At 36.6% G+C, this 24,380-nt stretch overlaps 1 protein-coding gene across 2 annotated transcripts in view; it reads right to left on the bottom strand.

The window, feature by feature from the left end:
* Positions 1-24,380, bottom strand: part of SLC38A6 (solute carrier family 38 member 6) — a 77,796-nt gene that overhangs the window by 35,047 nt on the left and 18,369 nt on the right. For both annotated transcript variants that reach the window (XM_020986493.2, XM_078151520.1), the window contains exons 5-6: positions 16,519-16,558; positions 392-470 (exon numbers count right to left, since the gene is read on the bottom strand). In XM_020986493.2, coding sequence (XP_020842152.1) covers positions 392-470; positions 16,519-16,558 — 119 coding nt within the window. The remainder of the gene's footprint in view (positions 1-391; positions 471-16,518; positions 16,559-24,380) is intronic.

The following is a 24,380-nucleotide window of genomic DNA, read 5'->3' as shown; positions in this document are numbered from 1 at the left end:
TGACAACTTGACAACAATTTAAAGATAATATGCTTTTTCTTCAAGACCTATTCTTTCTCAAAGTTTTTGTTCTACAATGCAAAGATTTCATATGAATGACATTTTGGGGTTCTTATGAGTTGACTGGTAAGCATTTTTAATTAGGAATTGAAGTTTCATTAATGCATGATATATATTTACATAGCAAAAATTAAGCATTTTACACAAGACCTGAAGCTTACTAGATACAATGCCCTGGAGTATTTATGGAAAAATATAGATAAGAATAGCACAGACTGTGAAGGAATGGAGAAGTTATGCATCAGTAGAAGCAGTATCCATACCAATGAAATTATGACTTCATTATAACATCAAAATAGAGTACATGTGGAAATGAAATATTTTTCCTTACCCACTACAGTCGCCAGTTAGAAATTGCGAAATTGCACCAGGAAGTTCAGTTTTAATTATTAAAAGATAAGTTGACATAGCTGCAAAGAGGATTGAAATACTTAATATTAGAATTATGCAATCTCTAGCAACCTAAAGAATAATTTAACTAAAGTACTATAGGGATGAGAGGTAGGAGAGCCCCTACAGCAACACCTATAGAATAGACTTTTGCATTTAAAATGGATCCCTAACGTCACCATCCATAGTTCCATGTATGTGTATATGTAACAGCACTACAGATAAATACACAAACAGGGAAAGTCCACAAAGTGATAGCTAGAGATGAAAGGGACTTCCAAGGCCATCCAGTCCAACTAACTCATTTCACAGATGAGGAAACTGAGACCCAGGGAGGCTGTCTTGCCCAAGTTCATGCACATGGAGCGTTAGAGGGGGGATTAGAACCTGAATCCTTTGACTCTAAAACCAGTGCTGTCTCTTCCATTGACAATCGGATTTCAAAAAGTTAACTATTAAGTTAAGAAAGTATTCCTTAATTGCAGGCCATTAATAGATGAAATTATGTTTGGATTTCCCTTAGTATATTAAAATTTCATACCAGGAAGCCAAGTACCAAACTGTCACATGCACTTATGTTCAAAGCATAACAAGAATTATTACTTTATAATAATTAGCTTGGAACCAAGGATAATTAACAAATTTGCTAATTGTTCTTCCCTACTCTGGACTGATGCAAATATACTAAAACTCTACATAGAGCAACATATAAAAACTAGCAGGATGGAACTACGATGCATTATGAACTATTTCTAAAAGGTTCTCCAACAATTCAATAAGTATTTTATAAAGCATCTGCAATGTTCCAGGTACTATGCTAGTCATTAATGATATACCAAGACAGAAAGGAAATTGTCCCTGCCCTCAAGAAACATACAATCTATGAAGGGAAATAATATGTATACAAATAAATAAATACAAAGGATTGGGGGTAGGGTAAGGGAAGGGGAAAACAGGAAAAGCATCATGGATGGCACTTGAGCTGAGCTCTAAAGAGAGCTAAGGATTCCAGAAAAGCAGAGGTGAGGAGGGAAAGCATTCCAGGTTTGGGGCACAAATGGATATGGAAGATGGAATGTTGTACACTGGAAATAAATATATCTAAAGGAACAAATATCGGTTCTATGAATAGTGCTATCATTTATGTCATGCAATGAAAGAAAGCAAAAGATAGCCTTCACGGCTAACATTTTTATGTAGTTTTGTAAAAAACAAATTCAATAAACTCTTCATTATATACTCGATACTGAGTAGACACACACTACCTATTTGTGTTAAAACATTTAAGTTTAGACGTGAAAATACCTGGAAACACAGGTGCTTTGGGGCTAGAATCAGGAATCCTCCTCTCTTTCCCATGAAATTGAGGCAGAAAAAAAAAAATTACAAATGCCCACGGAGGATAAATCTCTTCTTATTCACTGGCACCTTTCCTGCTGCTTACAAACATGCCTGTCTCCTCATCCTTAAAAGAAACCTTCACTCAGAAGGTTTTATTATTCTCTCAATTTACCATCCAACATCCCTTCTCCCTTCCACAGTCAAATTTCTTGATAAAGTTGTTTATACTAGTTGCCTGTATTTCCCACCTCACACTTGCTTCTCCCTGTCTTGCAGTTTGACTTAGGACCTAGATACTCGACTGAAACTGCTCTCTTAATTGCTAAATCCAGTTTGGCTTTTTCCAGTCCTTATCGTTATTGACACTTTTTTTGGATGCCACTGACCACTTTTTCTTCCTTGGATTTCTGATACTGCTCTCTTGCCTGTGTGCCCGCTCCAGTCATTTCTGTCTCATCCTTGTCCTACTTATGAGCTCCCTTCTCTTCACCCTCTATATACTCTCTTGGTGATCTCATAAGCTCCCAAGAGTTCAACTATCATCTTTATGTAGAGAGCTCCCACATTTATATCAATAGCCCCAGGCCCACATCACAGATTAGATGTCTCATAGTCATCTTAAACTCATCACTATCTTTTCACCTAACTTCTGCTGGGGGAGGGAGAGGCCGTTAACCATCCAGTCACTCAAGCTCACAGTTTGGAGTCATCTCCAACCCTTCACTCTCCCTCATCAATCAGTTGCAAAGTCTTGCCAATTCTAATATGTGTATGACATACATCCCTTCTCTCCACTCACCCAGCCGACACCTAGTCCAGGCCCCCATCCCCTTTCCTTTGGACTACTGTAGGAGCCTCATAATTGGTCTCCTTGCCTCTAGTCTCTCCCTGCTCCAATCCTCTACGGTCTACACTCTGCTCAGGAAACTGCAGCAGCTCCTTCTTGCCTTCAGGACACAATACTCCTTTGGTTTTTAAAGCTCTTTTTAATTTGGTTCTAGACTACCTTTCCAAACTTAGCGCACACTACCTTTCCTGTGTTCCAGTCAAACTAGCCTATTTCCTATCCCCCATACACAAAACTGTACCTCCTGTGTCTGTTTCTTTGCACTGGCTATATGTTTGAAATGCAATCCCTCTTCACCCTCACCTCACAGAATCCTTTGAAAACTTAGCTCAAGTGCCACCTTGTACAGGGAGGCCAGCCTGATCCCCCTAGCTGCTAATGCCTTCTCCTGAGAAATCACTCTGCATATATGTTATATTTCATTGTACATGGCATTCCCCCCTCTCCATGGAACACAAATTCCTTAAAGTTAGGTGTTTTATTTTTGTTGTCTCCCCAATGCCTAACATGTTAGATGCTTAATAAATGATAAATGGACTTAATTAAATTCTTTAAATGTGATGTATCTTTGTTGATACATCACTTTTTTATTGAAATTGAGCTTGCAAAAGTTAAGTTTCATCTTATTTTCACAGAATCATAGATTCTATGAAATCTGTGAGCCACAAGGAGCCATAAGGAACCTGAGAGCCTACCTAATCCAACTCCTTCATTTAAAAGATGAGGAAGCTGAGGCACGGGGAGGTTACATGCCTTGCCCAAGGTTATACCGGTAATAGGCAGCTAGGTGGCACGGTGGACAGAGCACTGGGTTTGCAATCAGAAAGACTCATTTTCATGAGTTTACATCTGACCCACATACTAGCTGGCTCACTCCGGGCAAGTCACTTCACCCTACTTGCCTCAGTTCCTCCTCTGCAACACGAGAATGAAATGGCAAACCCCTCCAGTATCTCTGCCAAGAAAACCCCAAATGGGGTCATTAAAAGTAGAACGTGACTGAACAACAACACATGGGTAGGATTAAAGGTAGGATCTGAACCCAGTTCTTCTGACTAAAGAGCCAAAGTTCTTCGTATTTTATCAATCTCCCTCTAGCCTATCAGAATCTTTTAAAATTCTCATTATTATACCGTGTATTTAATACAGTTCTTTAATTTTCTAGGAATTAAATTCAAGCTCACTGGCTTATAGTTTATAAGCTCTTTTTTCCCCACTTCTCTCCCCCACTCCTGTCTTTGTTTGGGAGGGGGGAGGATGAGACCTAGTGGTTTATTATTGTGATGCAAATGGTATGTGATGCAGTAATATGATGCAGTAGATAAAGCAGATAAAGAATTAAGAATGTCTAGGTTTGAGTTCTACTTTTGACATATATTGACTGTAGGACCACAAGCAAGTCACTTCATATCACTGAGTTTAGGCAGCTCTCTAAGACTTTAAGTTATAGAAGAGCTATCAATATATATTAATGGAGGGAGCTTCCACACTGGGATTTCCACATACCAATGAAATCACAGCTATGGACCAAAAAAAAAAGTAGGAGAAATTCAGAGAAGTAAGAGAAGACAAGTATGGACAGAAGCAAAGCCAGTAGCAGAACCAGTAGAATATGCAATATACAATAACATAAGTGATATCAATAAAATGAAGTTGAGCACTGATTTACTATAATGACCAATCATGGTCATTGTATCTCTCCTCTTAGTAGGAAAGTGGAGGATCACAGATGTCGAATATGGTCTATGCTGTCAGAAAAAATAATTGTATCAGTTGGTTTTACTTTAAATGTTTTTGTTTTGTTTTGTTTTTTAAATAGGATATAATAAAGGGTAAACAACTGGGCTAAAAAAAGGCAACAATAAAACTTAAAAAAAACCCCAACAAATCAAACCAAAACAAGACCCATCCTCTCATTCTCTGGGAGCTTCCAACTTTTTTGATGGTAGGCGCTACCCTTTCATTTAGATCCCAAGAATGTACTTCATCTTGGCCAAGTGACTTGAACTCATTAAGAAAACAGAGGTGTTCTTTTACTATCTCCTAATATATCTTGATATGCTACAAACTCATTTTTGCTTTCTCCTTTCTGGTCCAAAAATCATTCTCTTTGGCAAAGAAAACACAAACTAAGGAAAAGTTGAGCAGCTCTGCCTTTTTCTTCTTCATTAGTTATCCTAGTTCCATCTTTTTTCTTTGATCTTTCCCACCCTGTTAAAAATGATGATGACGACAACTATAACAACAACAACACCTTTTTGGTTATCCTTCACCTTCCCTACCAACTTCAGCTAATCCTAATTTTTAGCACTCCCCAGGACAGTGTCACACTTGTATTCGTCCTCTGTGACTTGCCTTTGTTTGCTTACAAAGCTCTTAAAATTTTATGTTGGTGAGTTTCTAGCATATCCACATTGGTTTCTTTAGGCTTTTTTTCCTTCTTTCAGAATTCTTTACGTACCTTCTGACATTCATGCACAAGGTCTTCCCATCCCTCTTGTAGCATTTTAGTCCATGAGATCTTACCTTTTTTTGCTCTAAAACTTTACAAATTTGTTCTCTCAAAATTCAGGGTGCCTGTTAGATTATTCCTAGCTTTCTTCTCCTCTATCAAAAGCTCAAAGATGGGATGGCTACTTCCTCCCAAGGTTCTCATTATTTCTACTTCAGCAATCAGTTCCCTCCTTAAATAAGTTAAAACTAAATAAAATGAAAAAGGGTCATTGAATTTAAGTGCAGTTAGGTTATATTTCTCTCCCCCACCCCTTTCTGAAGGAGAAAAAACAAAGCTTTTAAATATTTTCTTTTCTTTTTTAAATAAAATTAAATTTCACCTTAATATGGTAAACCTTGGCATTATATTTTCTAGTTTTCTTCTAAAAGAGCAAAAAAGATGGTCTTACATAATATTAAAACTTGTTTAATAGTATGTAAATAAATATTTAATATTTTGATACTGAAACAGTATCAAAAATCATGAAGAATGTGATAAATCTACATAAAACCATTCATATTTTCTATTTGCCACTTATATAATCTCTGATACAAATGACATATATCTAAACAAATGGAATATATCTATAGCAAGGTTAAATTAAAAACAGTTATTAGGCCACTGAATAAGGAAATAATCATCTCTTGGTAATGGAAGGATCAGTTTTGTTCAGTCTATGTTCATTTCTTTTCTTCCCAATACAAGCACAGCTGTTGACTAAAACCATGATAACTTAGAAAAACCTATTTTTCTGTTATAATTATGTTCCTGTTTTGTCATTCTGGTCTATTGCATGAAAGATGTTTTAAATTGTTCATAACCACATAAGAAAGAAAATATCAGTTTTCTCTAGGAAGGTTTAGATTAGACTTTTAGCTTTAAAAAGATGGAGTTTTTGTTTATAATACTTTATCTGTTCCTAAGAACTATGCACATATGGTGTGATAATGAGGATCATGAAGTGAAGTTTCTGAAACTAGCCTAAGGCTACTCAAATACATCTTGTAAGGAATGAAAGACAAGAGTATTCCTGAAAACTAGAAATGCAGACTTTCTATACAATGTAATTTATTATCTCTCCATCAATCTCTCTTGCTTGGATTAATCCAATACACACACACATTTCTAAAGTTTCAGACATTTATCTCCTTCAGAAATTTTCTGTTATTTCTTTTGGCTTTTGAGTAGTAGAAGGCTTCAATTAATTTAAAGATCAGATTTCTTCCTAATATACAATCTGTCACTCTTCCTATGAATTCCTACTACCCTCTGGCTAATCATTTGATCACATGTATCCTTTGTTGTAGGTTACTCTTTTGTTTTCAAATGGGAGTCCAATTTCACTGAATTCTAGTCTGAAGAAGTGAATCATCTTTGCCCCAGGAAACCTGCACACAATAAATATCTGTATTCTTTCTCTCTCAAAATATCTCTCTATATAGGAAACATATAAAAAATTAATTTTTGCTTTTTAGACTATGTTAGCATGTCTTAAGGTTTATAAAAAACATGTAGCTCTCTACAGGAAAAACAAATCCCTAATGCAACCAGTACTATGCTAGGTATTCTGTTGTATTGACTATCATAAAGGTTAACAGCAAGACACACACACACACACACACACACATACACACAGACACGTGGAAGTTTTTCTGTATATGTATACCTATTATCTACAAGCACATTTTCATGTTCAAATTAGCACTCGTGCTGGTCATCAAACTAGGATAAAAAAAATTTAGCTGCATTTACACATGAGAATCAACTTCATAAAGATAAATGGAAAAGATTTTGAAGAGATAGTATCAATGGAGAAGACTCAAATCTCCACTATTTTCACTTAAGAGGTTTACCAGACCAAATAGCTGCCACACCTTTCGTTTCATGTCTTCCATTAATGGCATAAGGAAGTGTTTAAAATGTATCTTAGGGAGAGGGCACAAGCAAGGATTTGTAAGTGATTTTCACTGACACAGACATATAAGTAGTACCCTAATACAAGACATACCATGTTGTACTCTAAATTAATAGCCATAACAGGGTCATCTGTAAGAGGTATGGTTATGAAAACCATATAGTTAAGTGGCTCCAGCATCCACACCAAGGCCAACATCAGTGCTATAAGACATACCTTGTTGACAGGTACTGAACTATTACAAATCACTCAGTTTCACCACATTTACTAAACAGAAATTCTTTTCTTCCTTTTAACTGAAGGGTAGAAATGATTTAACAGAAAACTATTAAAAGGGGGAAAAAGTACATCTGTCTACCTGACTGATGCACTGTTTTAAGAACTATATAGAATAAAATCTTTCATATTAAAGAACATATGAAATGGAAAAGAAACAATAATATAAAGAGCAAACAGTATTTATGTGGTACGTATGACATTTATAAGAGGGGCAGAACATCCTAGTAGATAGAGGGCTGGGCTTAGAGCGAGCAGACCTTTTTGTTCAAGTACTGACTGACATGTTAGCTACGTGAGCAAAATAATAATAAATTATAACATTTATATAGTGCTTTACAGGTTGAAAAGTGCTTTATGAGCAAAGTACCATGGGTTATTGTTTGAACCTAACAACAATCCTGTGAGGTAGGTATTAAGGTAAATATCACAGGAATTATTAGTCCCATTTTATAGATAAGGCGCTGAGGCCAAAAGACGTTAAGTGACTTGTTCAAGGTCGTATACTAGCAAATGTCAGAAGCAAGATTTGAACCCTACCCTCTTTCAGACTCTCAAGCACTCTGTCTACTTTACTTCTATATAAGTCATTTAACCCTTCTAGACCAGGTAACTCTCTAAGACTATAAGTTGCAGACATGTTGGAGGGTGAGGCCACTGAAAGTCTGGACTGAAAAAAAAAAGGAAGGGGGAAGAGAAGAGGTAAAAGTTTTGTAGCGCAACAGAAGTTAGAGAGAACATGAGCAGATTAGAAGATAGCAAGCATATAGAAGAGAAAAAATGAAAAAAAAAATAAAAAGGATTACTCAGAATTCCCTTTAAATTTTTAACTATATTTGAACAAGATACAGCATAGTAGTATTAGTCCAAGGCTTTATTTCCTTGGAGACAGATGGATGACCTAATTCATAGATACTGGAACGTTTATAGACACAGAAACTATCACAGAGTTAACTGTCTAAAACAAAATTGCTCAACAGAGCTGAATATTTCTATATCTTAATTTATTTCTATTACTATGGACCCTCCTCTTTGCTAGTCGTTCATTCTCTGTCTCTCAGAAGCTAACTTTTAAAAAATTCAGACCTGGATTTCATGTTTTCATTGGTTTGGCGAGTTAGTGGTGAGGAAACTTCTGTACCAGTGCAGGTCAACAAGAGTTTTGCAACTCACTCTTGAACAGTTGCCTGGGGGCAAAAAGATCAGGCTTCCTAGGTCACAGAGAAGCATGGATCATAGAAAAGACTCAACACAGATTGTTCTGACTCCAAGGCTGGCTCTCCTCTACCCAAGTGAACTATGCTCTTATTGCACTGAAAAATTAAACTAAAAAAAAAAACCCTAAAAAAACTAAAAACACCAAAATAATTACCAGAAACTCTTCCTTTTCAGCACTGTAAAAATGCTCGCCAATTTGTTTTAATTGCCATCATTAAACTGGAATAAGAGCTTCTTTAAAACATCTCTAATTGGAGGAACCTAGCATTAGAAACCAACAGTTTAAACAAAGATAATTAACTTTCTGGCTAAACAGTTCAAATAAAAGTATGAAGAAAAGATTACTTACAGCTATTTTAAAAAGAGATTTAGGTTTTCAGCACTTGGGGAAGTTTAGCAACTTCTTAAAGGATTAGTCAACCCAAAACAAAGAGATGCACTATGGGCAGAAATACTATGTTTGCTTTTCAGTCCATGGGGGTTTTCCTTTAACTTCTAATGTTTTCCAGGTATAGTGGCCATTCACAAGAAACTAATCTATTCTGATTCTTAATATCTTGATTTTTTCACTAAAATTCTAGATTCTGAGTTAAGTTCCTTCTCTATGTAACCCCCCTCCCCAAGAGGTTTCAAAAAAAAAACCAACTTGATATTTTAAAAGACCTCAACTCTGAGTTTTAAAATATTCTCCCTCACTGCCCCAAACTTAAAAGAAATGTGTATATTGGGGGTCGAGATATAGCCTTAAATCTGGGTAAAAATCCAAAGATATTTATCATTCAGAAAATCATGCAACACCATAATAACATTTACTTCAGTTAAATTTCAATTCATTCATTTATCCCTTATAGAATCATAAAATGTTAGAGCTAGAAGAGATCTTAGAAATCACTCAAACCTCTCCTTTTACACTTGAGGAAATTAAGGCTCATAGCGGTTAAGGGAAGTAGATTTAAGTCTTCTCCCTTTCAATACAGTGCATATTCTGCAACTGGCAAATCTTGGTTAGCACCATGGAAGATACAAGCTTAGTACAGGGCAGGGCAGAAAAGAATACTATAGGTAGACACACTACTTTACGAAGCATATAGTAAACTTATGGAATTCATTCATTCAATTGAAGTTTAGTTCCTATTATGTGCATTTAGTTCCTGTCATGTGCAAAAAAGCACTGTCCTAGGTGCAAACATTTTGCATAAGTCTTGTTTAAAACTAATCTTTAAATTGTATTTTTTATTGTTTCACTCTTGAATGGAAGTCAGTGAACTCTTCAACAAAGAAGGTATAGGGAAAATTGGGAAAGACAGCGGTGCCTATGTAGATCTTTTAGACTAGAATATTAAAAAGGGAACTGATTAAATAACAAAAGTATGCTGCGGCCATAGATTAAACTTGCCAGCAGAGGGAGTCGTGACAGTACAGTACTGTCCAAATTCTGGTTTCCTTCCATCGAGACAGTCCATATTCTTTCCTGTGACAGAGTATAACTTGAAAGAAAACCTACAGCAACCTCATATCTGGTACCTTAAAATAGACATTTCAGTTTTCTACATCAAGGAAAGACTTATCAAAGATTTTCTACCGAGAACTATAGGCTCCCCCAACACAAAATCAGGAAGACTGATCAGGAAGCTAAAGTTTCTAGGCTGGACTGCAACTGATCTTCTGAGCATCTTCCTGATTTAGAAAGTGGAAGCTCAAGATGCCAGTCCTTTGCTGTACTTCTTTCTAAGACTTAGATTACAAATGAACTCATTCTAAATTGTACCCAACCTGTTTATAGAACAGAGCCTGCTGGTTTTATGAAAATCTGGGCCATTTAAAACAATTTTTGAAGGGGCAACAATGCTACTAATGTTCAAGATTCTTTTCTCATAACCTGCGGTTGTGACTAAACATGTACAAAGATTATGATTCCTTCTGCTATACTTCATGTTAATAATGGTAGGAAATAATTGCCTACGATTTTGTTCCACTTACCTAAGGTTATATTATGTGAACATAAATATATTTTCAGATCAAATACAAGATGAAGTTACAAATATATTGAAATCATTACATCCTGGCAAGAGGATTTTCTTTGGTCTAAGTGAGCTGGAGATTTAGGGGTTTACATATATGCCCAAGTTGGAAAATTTCACTATTATGTTGTCTGTCTCCAGCCATCAACTAAATGCAAACTAAGTCTGTCCAAATTAGGGGGGGAGGGGTGGGCAAAAGAATTACACAATACTTCATATTTGGTTGAATGAACTCCCTGAGGGGGACTACTCATTTTCTACTACAGTTCCTTCTGCTATTAACCCTACTAAATCCAAACTTTTTCTAAGCCCAGGCTTTCTGCCTTCAAATTACCTTGGTACATATCAAAACCTCCAAGATGTTTGTTTGTCTGAATATATCTCTCAACTACAATGACCTCCCTTCCCTCAACAAATGCCACTCTTCAGCTAGAGGAATCACGTGATTCTTCAGCCCTCCCTTCCCATTTCTATACTTTCAGATTCCTAATGCTACAAAATTGTTAGTGTTGGCTGTAGATTGTTAACTGACCTGAATTCAATTCACTTCAACATTTATTATTTTATTACACGGGTCTCCATTTTCCACAGTTTTTATTACAATAATTTGCTTTCCAATTTCATTCAGCATGTGCAGTAACAGTCTTGCTATGACACATAATTTATTCTAACTAGTCCTTGAAATAAGATCTCCTACTTTAGTCTAAATTTTTAAAAAATAATAGTTTAGAGATATTCGAAAATAACAGATGCCCCCCAAACAGAGTGTGATGCTCATATTATAAATAGATGATTGTTGACTGATGCACTACAACATGTAACACAGCTAGCACAGTAGGCTTTCCATAAAGTTTTGGGACCACATTCTCACCAAACTAAACTACTGCCAATAGTGTCCAAATATTCTGTGGTCTTCTCCTCAGATCAATTAATAGCTTTCATTCTCCCTCACCAGTCTGAACCCAGATGGGCCACCAATGTTGCTGGGTCAGCATAGCAGCTTCTCTCCTGTCAATCTAGAGTATTATCTTACGTGTTTATCTTCCTCACCATTTTCACATATTTTTGTTAGTGGGCAGGGTATGCCATGATAAGTTTAGAAACATAAGGAATGCAGAAGACTGGGAAGTTCTGTTCAAAGATGGCCTCTCTAAATTGGGACATACTATATACAAAGCATTAAACAAGTATTTTGCTTATTGTGTCACTAATATTAACATGAGTTACATAAAAAAAGATTTAACATCTAATTGGCCCCATCTTAAAAAAAACAAAAAAGTGACTGCCATTTGCAGAAAAAAAAATAGTATTTTTGCCAATATTTGATTATGAAGGGCTTTAAAAGCCAAAGAGTATGTGTTTTTTCCTAGTGGCAAGAGTGAGTTCCTGCAGTTTCTAGAACAAGGAAATGACACCATCAGACTTGTGCTTTTAGGTCCTTTGGCAGCTATGTGGAAAATGGATTGGAGAAGGAAAAGATAGGAGGCAGGGAGATCAATTATGAGGCTATTGAAATAGTACAGATAAAAGGTGCCTGAACTAGGGCAGTGGCTATGAGCAGAGAGAGAATGACATATGCAAGGTATACCGTGGAAGTGAACAAGAATTCTAGGGTTAAGCAGAAAAAATTTAATTCCTTTTCCACAAGCCAGACCATCAAATGTCGGAGAACAGCTATCATGTCCCCCTTTCCCCCATATGTTTTTTCTTTTAATCATCTGATTCCTTCAACTGATCGTTATATTGTATGATAAATCTCTCCCCACTTCAGCCCATACTTCATACAGTTGCAAAAGTGATTTTTCTTAAGGTCTGACCACATAAATAGACTCCAGTTTCCTATCACTTCTAGGATCAAATACAAACTCCCATTTGGCATTCAAAGTCCTTCACCACCTGGCCCCCACTTACCTTTCCAGCTTTATCACACATTGCTACTTTCATACTTGCCTTCTTAATCTCACACGTGATACTCCATTTCTCATCTCCAAGACTTTGCACTAGAAGTTCTCCACGCCTAAAATGCATGCCCTCCTCACCTGCCTCTTAGAATGTCAGATTTCCTTTAAGACTCAGCTCATGTACCACCTTCTACATAAAGACCATTCCTGATCTCCCTAGCTGCTAGTGCATTCCACCTCAAAAATCTGTCTTGCATATGTTTATATAAATCTCTTTTTAAGTATAATTTAAGGTCCTTAAGGAGAGAGGCTGTTTTACTTTATCTTTCTTTCCCTTGCACCTAACAAAGGGCCTGATGAAGCACGTATTAATAGATGCTTGTTGATTGATGGACAATCTTTACAAAGCCTTTTATAAGCCTTTACACACCCACTGCTCTCCTTTGGATCTTCTAAAGTTTATCAGTGTCTTTAAAATATGGCACTCAGAACCGAATATAATACTGCAGATGTGATGTGAACAAGGCAGAGGATAGCAGGAATACTACCTTCCAAGTAGATGATATTTTGTATCTCTTAATAAAACCTACCATTCGTTGCAGTAGATTTTTGTAGTTCATTTGTTTTATTTTTGGCTTCCATACCACAATGCTGTTTCATACTGAACTCATAGTCAATTAACCCTCCCTCTCCACTGTCACTCCTCTTCACCTCCTTTGGCCTAGCATTTAGAAGCTTTCCCCTAATTTAGCTCCCATCTACTTTTTCAGTCTTATTTCACATTACTTCCTTTCACATACTTTTTGAATAGGTAAGGATTACGGACTGTTGTCCCTTGCTCTGACCTCTCGAATTTCTGGGAAATTGGTCAGTCCATCCCCCATGCCTAGTTACCACTCTCTCTCTCTCTCACACATCTGTGCGTGTTGAAATCTTCTTCCTTTAAGATCCGATCCAGGTAATAACAGTAATGATAGCTAACATTTATATAGTGCTTATTGCTATATAAATGCTAAGTGCTTTATAATTATTATCTCATTAATTCTGGAAGGGAGGTGCTATTATTACCCCCCATTTTACAGATGAGGAAACTGAGACAGTGATTTTTAGTCATTTTAGTAATTAAGTGACTTGCCCAGCTTACTTGCCTGAGGCCAGATTTGAACTCAGGTTTTCCTGACTCCAGGCCCAGTGCTCTATTTACCTAGTTGCTCCATGAAAGTCTCCCCAGCTCCTTCCTCCCAGCTCTCTCTCTCTCCTCAAATTCCTTATAACACTTTGCCCTTACTACATTCTCCCTTATATCATACCTATTTACTTACATTTTAATTCCCCATTAGATTGCAAACTTTAGTTTCACTTTTCATCTTTGTATAGAGACATATAGAGTAGAAGCTTCAAAAGTTTATTAAAATGAATTATACTCAGCCACACTTGACATCACTGTAATTTCCCCCCATCAGTCTGTCACTCTGTCTGGAAGAAATGCTAGGTGAAGAGGTCAAATTTAAATACTACTCTTAAAAGTTACACTGTAATTAAATCAAATTTACATGAATACAAGCCATTCCCCAATTGATAAATGGTCAAAGGATATGAACAGACAGTTCTCTGATGAAGAAATTAAAGCCATCTATAGTCATATGAAAAAATGATCTAAATCATTATTGATTAGAGAAATGCAAATCAAAACAACTCTGAGGTACCACATCACACCTATCAGATTGGCCAACATGACAAAACAGGAAAATGATAAATGTTGGAGAAGATGTGGGAACATTGGAACACTAATGCATTGTTGGTGGAGTTGTAAAATGATTCAACCATTTTGGAGAATAATTTGGAACTATGCCCAAAAGGCTATAAAAATGTGCATACCCTTTGACCCAGCAATAGCACTTCTAGGGCTATATCCCAAAGAGATCATACAAATGGGAAAAGGACTCACTTGTACAAAAATATTCATAGCAGCTCTTTTTGTGGTGGCAAAGAATTGGAAATTGAGAGGATGTCCATCAATTGGGGAATGGCTGAGCAAGTTGTGGTATATGAATGTAATGGAATACTATTGTGCTATAAGAAATGATGAACAGGCTGACTTCAGAAAAACCTGGAAAGACTTGTATGGTCTGATGCTGAGTGAAATGAGCAGAACCAAGAGAACTTTGTACACAATAACAGCCACATTATGTGATGACTAATATTGATAAACTTAACCCTTCCCAGCAATATAAGAATCTAAGACATCTCCAGAGGCCTCATGATAGAAAATGCTATCCACATCCAAAGAAAGAACTATGAAAGTTGAATTGCTATTTTTTTTCTCTTCTGTTGAGTTTTGCTTCCTCTTTCTGATGGTTCCTCCTATTGGTCTTAATTTTTACTTACAACACCACTAATGTGAAAATATGTTTAATAGGAATGTAAATGTATAATCTATATCAGATTGTGCACTGTCTTAGGGAGGGTGGTGGGGAGGAAGGGGGAGAAAAATTTTAAACTCAAAAGCATATGGAAGTGATTATTGATAAATCAAAATAAATTAATAAAATTTTTAAAAAATTACACCGTAAATTCAGATGATGGTAAGCCATTTTAAGTAGACTTGGCCAAACCTGGCATATTAGTTTCATCCTGGTGTAGGAGTAGAACCCCCTCAGTTTCACAATGAGAGACTGAACATATCAAATTCTAGTTTCATATTACAAAATAGGACATCATTTAGAACAGACTTTTAAATCGGTATAGACAGATATACTGATCGAAAATGTGAGAGATTGGTTTTCTTGACTACAACAGGAGGTGTTGAGGGGAAAAGAATTCTTCCTAAACAAAAACATAACATTTTCCCCATATGAATTCAAAGAAACAAAATATTCATCAAATCTTGTGAGTTTCAAGCATAGTGGCAAGCACAATTTTTGATTGGCAGAAGGTGAAGGAGTGGGTTGAGCAATACTCAATTCGTAACTGCCCTTGGCTTCAGGTTTCAGAATTGAACTTTATTAAAACTAACACAATAAAAGTTTATGAATTATTATGTAAAAGAAACAGGATTCTAATTTCTTTTGACTATGCAATCTTGTATTAGATACAAAATTTATAAACCTTCCCCATACAGCTTTTTTGTATGGTTAACATTTATTTGGTAGTCTGGCAAATGGTAAAACAAAATAAATAAGTTGTCTATCACTTGTGGAAAATTTTAAACTCTATACAAGAATCCCATATTTTGTATTTAGATGCTTAGTACCTTTACTTAATTACAAACTGGCATTAACCTCATAATTTTATGTCCATTGTAGCCTTTAATACTGGAAATGGGAACTCATCTGATTTCATAGCTTAGTTCCAGGGTCAATCTGAATCCAAAGATATAAATATGAACGCAATGGTCAGTTCAAATTTGCCATATTTGCTCCTACCCAATGTTTCTCCCCACTGCCTCCTACACTTCGGTCATATTAGTAAGTTTGCCTCACTAAAGACAATTTGTTTTTCACAGAAGATTTAGAGTTTGAAGAGATCATCATGACAGAATTCACTACTGTCCTTCAAAAGCACGTCGTAGGCACATTTGTATAGCAGAAACAGGACAATGAATTAAGACCCTGACTAGAGCATTGGTGCTATTGTTGTTCAGTCACGACTAACTCTTCATGACCCCATTTGGGGTTTTCTTCCCAAAGATACTGGAGCAATTTGCCACTTCCTTCTCCAGCTCATTTTACAGATGAGGAAACTGAGGCAAACAGGGTTAAATGACTTGCTAAAGGTTACACAGCTAGTAAGAGCCTGAGGTCAGATTTGAACTCAGGTATCCCTGACTCCAGGCCCAGAGCTCTATCTACTGTGCCAACTAGCTGCCTGAATTCTTCTATGTTGATGTAACTACCTTCGTGGCACCAAGATGAATCACACATGTCTTCCAAGGCAATGTAAAACATTTCAATGGTCACACAGAAATGGCTCACTGTCACAAATACAACCAAAACCAAAATAAGAAATGACTATTAAGTCATGAAAACATAATTACTGGTCTTAAACTTCCTTACCTCCAATATTCTGAATAACTATCGTACTTGCCACAGCCACCTACAAAAATAATATATTCATTCAGAAGACATAAGAACATTTAACAATAAATGTCAGAAATATCAGAACCTTTTAATACAAGAAATATTATTACTAAACTAGATGGAGAAGGCACTCACAACAAGGAAGACATGAAGTGCCTTATGCCTACCATTTATAACTTTACCTCCTATATGATAGTAAATAATTGTCTCATATGAGACCTTTCTTTAAAAGTTCCCCCTAGATACTTTAAGGTTTTGTAATTTTAGCAACATGGGTACTCTGTCCAACTAATTCAGATCACACCCCTTCTATAACATCAGATGGTTTTGAGAATTACTATGGGTAAAAAATTCATCACCCTGTGGCTAAGCTGCTGAGCCTCTCTGAATTTAGCTACACCAGTCATCAGACAATCAGTCAATTTACTAGGCCTATGCTAGAAATTTTTGCTAGTCTAAAAGAGCTTATGCTTTTCTGATATGAGCTTCAAAAACTCAAGGTCACCTCCATGGCACTGTGAAGCATCATAGTAGGACTTCAGTGGAAGTCAATAGTAAAGCACAAAGAAAACTTTAGAAAGGTTTTTATGTATGTGTGTTTGTGGGTTGGGGGGGAAAGGAGTCAGGCAAATTTTTTACCTTGTCAAGTACTGATAGAGTTTTGTATTAATCAATGAATGTTTTATATTCATAGAGGCAGAATGGCATAGTATAATGCTGAGTTAATATCAAGATGTCCTAGGTTCAAATCCTGCATTGAAACTATGCGAACCTGGGAAAATCGTCAAACCTCCCTGGGACTCAGTTAACACTAAGAGTCACAGGTTGTGATCTGTGCTGGAGTGTCATACACCCATAAAAGCACATATCCCTAGCATAATTTCATTTAATGCTGATCAATTCATAAAAATTAAATGGAATCCATCTGGGTCTTTCTTTCTTTCTTTCTTTCTTTCTTTCTTTCTTTCTCTCTCTCTCTCTCTCTCTCTCTCTCTCTCTCTCTCTCTCTCTCTCTCTCTCTCTCTCTCTTCTTTCTTTCTTTCTTTCTTTCTTTGCCAAGTTAGGCACTTCTTCTGTGAGCAGCCTGATGCATGCTGCTGCTTTTTGGGCAGAAGGATGACATATGGCCCTCAGAGTTCATTAGTATAGCATACAACAGGCCTTTGGGATTCTCTGTTCCATCTTTGAAGTGGAGGTAAGCTGTCTTGCCAAAGATATGGTTACTAACTGGAACAAGTTCAAAGAGTTATAATATGCTAATTCTCTAACCACCTAAATCCAAAATATAGAAATTTTGTATCCTGTAGTAATTTTTAAAAAGCCAAGACAAAAAACCTTATTCTCCCTAAAATTTAGAAATCCCAGCCTTGCACTTAGGTCAGTTCATTGGATATTCCTAGGGTTCAGACATACGGAAGGGCAAGGGGCCGGGGCGGGGGGGGGGGGCAAGAGGAGGAAGGAACACCCTCAAGTCACAGTGGACCTGCATACTACATATATCTCTGGAAACATTTAGCCTCCTAAAGTCCTTGAGTTGAACCTTCCTTCGGTAGCACAAGACTGTACCAGACTGCTTTGCCTATTCCTTACCCTCAAAGTGACTTACGTTCTTGGATATAAAGCTGAGCAGATTTGGGATTATCAAACTGGTAGGCATGCTTTTAGGACTAGTGATTTCTCTTCTGACATTTCCCAAAAAGGAATTTCAAGTGGCCCCTTTAAATAAGCCAAAATATATAAGTCAAAGTGATGGTTTGAACTTTTCTTTGTATACAAAAATGATGCCCAGTATTTTAGGACATGCACTTAGAGTTGTTTTTCTAGGAATAGTGATTAAGTTGCACCATGCCAGAAATACTCTCTTGCCAGTTACCCTTGTGATAAATAACAAACGTTTGCAAGATGGATTCCTGAAACTGGAAACTGTGATTCCTAGCCTTAGAACAGTTTTCCTCCAGGCAAAGCTATTTAAAATGTTGCTAGAACTTTGGCCACTCTTGCATTATACTTTAACTTCTTAGGCATACGTAAAAGTGTAAGAGTACCAAGTCTATGACCACATTATAACATTTGTAAAAGAATCAATTAATATTAAAATATCCTTTGTTAACAGCAGAAAATTTTTTCTGACTATAACATTTATTAAAAGAATTTCTGAAATATTTAAAACATTTCTCATGACTCACTTCTCAGAAGAATATACAATACACAAAATAACCTAGTTTCACAAATGTCAAAACAGACCCAAAGAGGATTCTTCCTAACAAAAGAACAGGGTCAAGAGTTGAGCCTTTATCTAGTAGAAACCATACCATTTTTCTGCTTCATGTTGATGAGAATTATAAAAGAAAACGGCAGTGAACATCTTTACTTATTTTAAGCAATTACGCTAATAAGTTTCACTTCTTTAGCAATCTACACTTTTCCAGAAAATTGATGCTAAAGTTAGAAACCCTATGCTAATGCAGATTAACAATGATGATAGTGATGATGCTTAGAGGGATGTTTATAAATCAAGAACTAATCAGGATGTTTTCTTAAAACATTTTCTTCTACTGAGTCTTCGACAAATTTGTTCTTAATCAAACCACATACAGGAAGTTCCTTGATGATTGAATACATTCTCATATTTGTATCTTTATGAAACAAACATCCTGTTCTCTTAGAAATAAAAAACTGTCATCAAGGATAATTACCAGAAACTTTCATAATTAGTTTCATATACTCGTCATATTCTTCACTTTGTCAAGGTTGTAGTTCATTGAAATTACTAAGGGGCTAAGTCACAATTAAAATACATCTTTTTGTGCTTTTGAAACATGTTTACCTTAGTTTGATTATGAACTAGAATTTTTTTTCTATCACCTTTACAATATCTTCCTGACATAGTATAGTATATTTGAAAGCACTGGGCTTCGAGTTGGAAGACTTAGGTTTTGATTCTGATTCTGCTGCTTCCTCATAGAATGTAACATAATGTCTCTGAGTCTTAGTTTCTTCATCTGTAAAATGGATTACCTATCTCACAGGGTTCATGTGAGGATTGAATGAGTTAATGAAGGTAAAAGCATTTCAAAACTGCAAAGCACTTTGTAAACATTATTATTTTTCCTCCCATTATCACCATCATCTATTCAGCTGTTCTAACAAATACTGAGAGAGGCAGCAGGGCCTGGGCTGAAATTATGCTTCTAAAATATACTAGCTACACAGTGCTGCATAAGGTACGACCTCTCAGTCCTCCAGGCAACTGTTAAGTTGGATACAGTTGGGTATCTGCAGTTGGGTATGAGTTTCTTCACCAAAAGTTCCCTACATAAAAAAAATTAGAGATCCAGACCAAAAATAAAACAAAATAAATAACCAATATACATATTTTTCCCCTCACACAGATTTCATAGATTTAGAACTGGAAGGGGCCATGAGTCAAATAATCCAATTCAATCATTTTATAAATGAAGAAACTGAGGCCCCAAGAGGCCAAGTGATTTCCCCATATTTACAGAGTTATATGCCAGAGGGAGGACATTTTAGAACAACACAGAATAGAGACTTTGGAAGTAGAATGGGTCATTAATAAGGCAGTTTTGTGACAGGAATAAGTGAATTTGTAACTGCTTGCGGAAACAGGCAGCATGCTCTAATGAAAAATAAACTAAAATAGTTGCCAAGAAATCTGGTCTCTAGTCCTTGCTGCCACTAACTAGCTGTGTGACCTTGAACAAGTTAGGTAAGTCAAGAAGCACTTATTAAGGGTTTACTACGTCCTAGGCACTGTGCTAAGTATTAGAGATACAAAGAAAGACAAAAAAAAAATAGTCACTGCCTTAAATAGGGAGACAACATGCAAACTAATGCACATAAAAGATAAACAGGATAAATGGAAAGCAATCACAGGGGGAAGACACTAGCATGAAGGAGGCTAAGAAAGGCTTTTTGCAGGAGGGATTTTAGCTGAGACTTGAAAGAAGCCAGGAGGCAGAAACTAGGAGGGAGAATTCCAGGTATAGGGAAGAGCCAGTGAAAATGCTAGGAATCAGGGGATTGAGTGTCTTGCATGAGAAATATCAAGGAGGCTACTGTCCCTGGATCACAGAGTATGTGGAAGAGACTAAGGTGTAACAACACTAGAAAAGTAGGAGGAGATAATGTTATTATCAAGGGCTTTAAAAGTCAAACAGAGGATTTTATATTTGATCCTGGAGGCAATAGGGAACCAATGGAGTTGTCAGGGTTGAGAGACTAGGGGACGTGACATGGTCAGATCTCTACTTTAGGAAGATTACTTTGGCCATTGCATGGAGAATGAACAGGAGTTGGGATATACTTGAGGCAAGGAGATAACGAGGAGGCTATTGTAATAATCCAGGCATGAGGTGATGAGGGCTTGTATCATGGTGGTAGCTGGGTAAGTTGAGAGAAGGGAGTGATGGTAGAGATGTTGGGAAGGTAGAATTGATAGGACCTGGCAAATGACTGGATATTAGGGATGGAAGTTGAGAATACCACCTTAATTGTGAACCTCAGCAACTGGGAGGATGGAGGAATCCTCAATAGTAATAAATTTAGAAGGGGGTAGGTTTTAGGGGTATGAGTTCCATTTTCAATATGTTCAGTTTAACCTCTCTACAAGGCATTCCGTTTCAGATGTCCAATAAGTAGTTAGAAAAGAATGAAGAGATGTCGAAGCATTTGTTGTAAATGGCTTTCTCACAGAGTTTAGCCAGGAAGGGGAGGAGAGATCTCAGATGATGGCTAAAGGTTATGGACAGATCCAGTAAGGGTTTTTTGGTTTGTTTGTTTGCTTGTTTTTTGAGAATGGGGGAGACATGAAGCATCCAATAGAAAAGGAAAGATTAATTATTAGTGAGAGAGGGGACAACAGAGGGACCAAACTACTAGAGAACACAGAATGGAACAGGTTTGTATATGTATAGAGTTTGTCCTAGGACAAGGGCCACTTCTTCGTGTGAGACAGGAGTGAAGGAAGACAGTGAGAGAAGACATCTTGAGTTATGAGGAGAGAATAGGGAGTTCTCACAGAGAATGACCTCAGCTTTTTTCAGTGAAATATGAAGCAATGTTTTCAGCTAAGAGGCTATGGAAATGGCTAGCACTGAGAGATTTAGGGCAGGATGAAAAGGTTTGGAAAAGCACTGTGATAAGCAGTATAACCTATTGATTAGGGAGGTATAAATCAGTGGTCAGCAATCTGGTACTCAAATTTCAATGCCCAAAGTCTTAACAGAACACAGCTGTACTTATTTGACTTTATTTGGCTCTTATTGCTTCACACTGCTGCTCAGGGCTCTACAAATTGCAATGATGCAACTATAATTCAACAGTGTTTCGAGTGCCATGTGTATCACAGTACCATGATATTTTATTTATTTTTTTATTACCAGTGCTGACTCATCACGTCAAAACAAGAAAAGAAGAGGAACAAAAAGTTTCATTACAATTTTTTGAGCTCAGGGATGAGACAATTTTTTCTAATTGAGAACTGCCATCAATCACTGTTATTCAACACTGTAAACAAATTTAGGAAATTTGTTTTTGCTGTAGACTTGATAATGTTTCTTAATGAATTCAATCTAAAATTCCAAGGCAAGACAGCCCTTAAATGTAAATTTTATACTGTGATAAAGTCAATTAGACAACTAATATCGTTCAAATAAAAATGTCAAGTTTCTAATTTATACACTCCCCATACTGTCAAAAGTTAAAACAGGAAATCAGATTGTCACTTCTACACAAATTTGCAGCAGCTATTTCTTGAACTCAAACTACAGTTCCAGCAGCATTTTTCAGTCCTTGATGCAAATGCAAAATGAATCTTTATATTTCAAAATCCAATCCATTTAACTGTGCAAATGAGGAGCTTCTACCTAATCTTCAATGAGAAGTAATTAAACTTCAATGTAATGACATCCTAAAAGGCAAATATCAAGAGAAGAATCTAACAGAATTTTCCAGATGCCTTCTAAAGCAACAAATATATTCAATTAAAATCATATGCTGGTAGATTGGTAGGAGTATTTGGTAGTACATTTGTGAAAAAACCTTTTCAAAAATGAAATATGTAAAATCTCACTACAAATTTTCATTAAAGATGAACATTTGCAATCAATTTTCATAATAGGGAACAATAACTTTGAACCCCAACTAAGTGAAATGTTATCCTCCCCATAAGAATTCCATTTTTCTCGTGATTAGATCTATGTTACAAAAAAATTACACTAAATTATTATATTTTTTTTCCTAGTTGGGCAGTGGGGGTTAAGTGACTTGTGCAGGGTCACACAGCCATTAAATGTTATGTGTCTGAGGCCAGATTTGAACTCAGGTCCTCCTGAATCCAGGGCTGGTGCTGCCCCCTAAATTATTATATTTTGAAATTTTATCAATAAAATTTTTTATTTGTTTTCGCTCATTACGTAAGTATCCTTGATTTTGCTTCTTGGCCCACAAAGCCTAAATAGGTACGATGGCCCTTTCCAGAAAAAGTTTGCTGACTTCTATATAAACGGACTACCTTCCTGAAATGATGATCTGGTTAATAGCTGACTGCCTAGCTGATGTCATGTCACATAAATACGGACTGTGCTTTGCTCTGTTCAGTAACAGGGAGAAAAAGTAAGATTGGGCGTTGGTAGGGCATGATCAGAGACAGGATAAGGAGGCATGGGACTAGAGAAAAGAACATAGGGTACCGCTGACCTGGTTTACCAAGCAGTCAAGAGGGGAAAAAAGGAGAGTATAGCCAGTGCAGGGGTGATGGCCTGGGAAAGAACAGAGGGCTATCAGGAATTAGAGGTCATGGTGATAATGAAGAATAGGGTTATGAGTTTTATGGCACAGGGAAAGGTGGAATGACAACAGATTATGGTAAGATAAAAGAATTTCCAAGTTCATCAATATAGATGTAGAACATTTGGGGGTGATGGCAAGATAAAGGGCATGACCATCTTTGTATATAGGCATAGGCCATGGAAAATGAATAAACTGAGGAACTAGGAAGTTTGGGTGTCTGAGGGAATATTGATGATTATGAAGGTCAAAAACAAAGGTTATGTATCCTGTTTCAGTCTAGTTTGTACTATAGATAATTGAAGAAAGCATGTTGTAAGATGTGAAATGCTATATAAATGTGAAATATTACATCTTATTCCACTGCCAGAATATAACATTCTTGACAGCAGTGACTGTTTTTTTTCTCTTTCATCTTAGTATTACTGGGACACATTATGTTGCCTTAGCTATAATAGAGACTATAATTAAAATATGGATTAGATTTGTTGTAGGGGAACTCCCAGGAAGGAAATGCTTTTTACCAATGCAGATCACCAACTATACCATAACTCATAATCTCAAAGGGTTGCTTGGGGTATTGACTGACGAAGGGATTTGCCCAGGGTAATGCAGCCAGAATGCATCAGAGGCCCAAAGAAACTGAACCCAAGTTTCCTGATTCTAAGGCCAACTCTGTACCCATTATGCCACTCTTCATGCATCTCCTATCATGTATTTGTACAGCTGACTTCTTATACCCAAGTAAAAGATTTTGCATTTATCCTTACTGAACTTTATTAAGATTCACCTAAGAGTTCAAGCTGATCAAGATCTTTTGGTAACTGACTGCTATCCTGTGAGCTAGCTATTATGTTATCTGCACCACCTTTGTATCATCTGCGAATCTGGTAAGCGTGCCATTTAATGCTTTAGCCAAGTGGTGGATAAAGATGTCAAATATCTAGATACAGAACCCTGAAACACTCAATTGCAGATGACTAGCCAGAACAATACTGAACCACAGAGAAAAGAATGGCTGTTTTCCT

Source organism: Phascolarctos cinereus, unplaced genomic scaffold (genome assembly GCF_003287225.1).
Source record: "Phascolarctos cinereus isolate Bilbo 61053 unplaced genomic scaffold, phaCin_HiC Scaffold_3;HRSCAF=262, whole genome shotgun sequence".
NCBI lineage: Eukaryota > Metazoa > Chordata > Mammalia > Diprotodontia > Phascolarctidae > Phascolarctos > Phascolarctos cinereus.
This window is presented reverse-complemented; position numbering and strand designations above follow the sequence as displayed.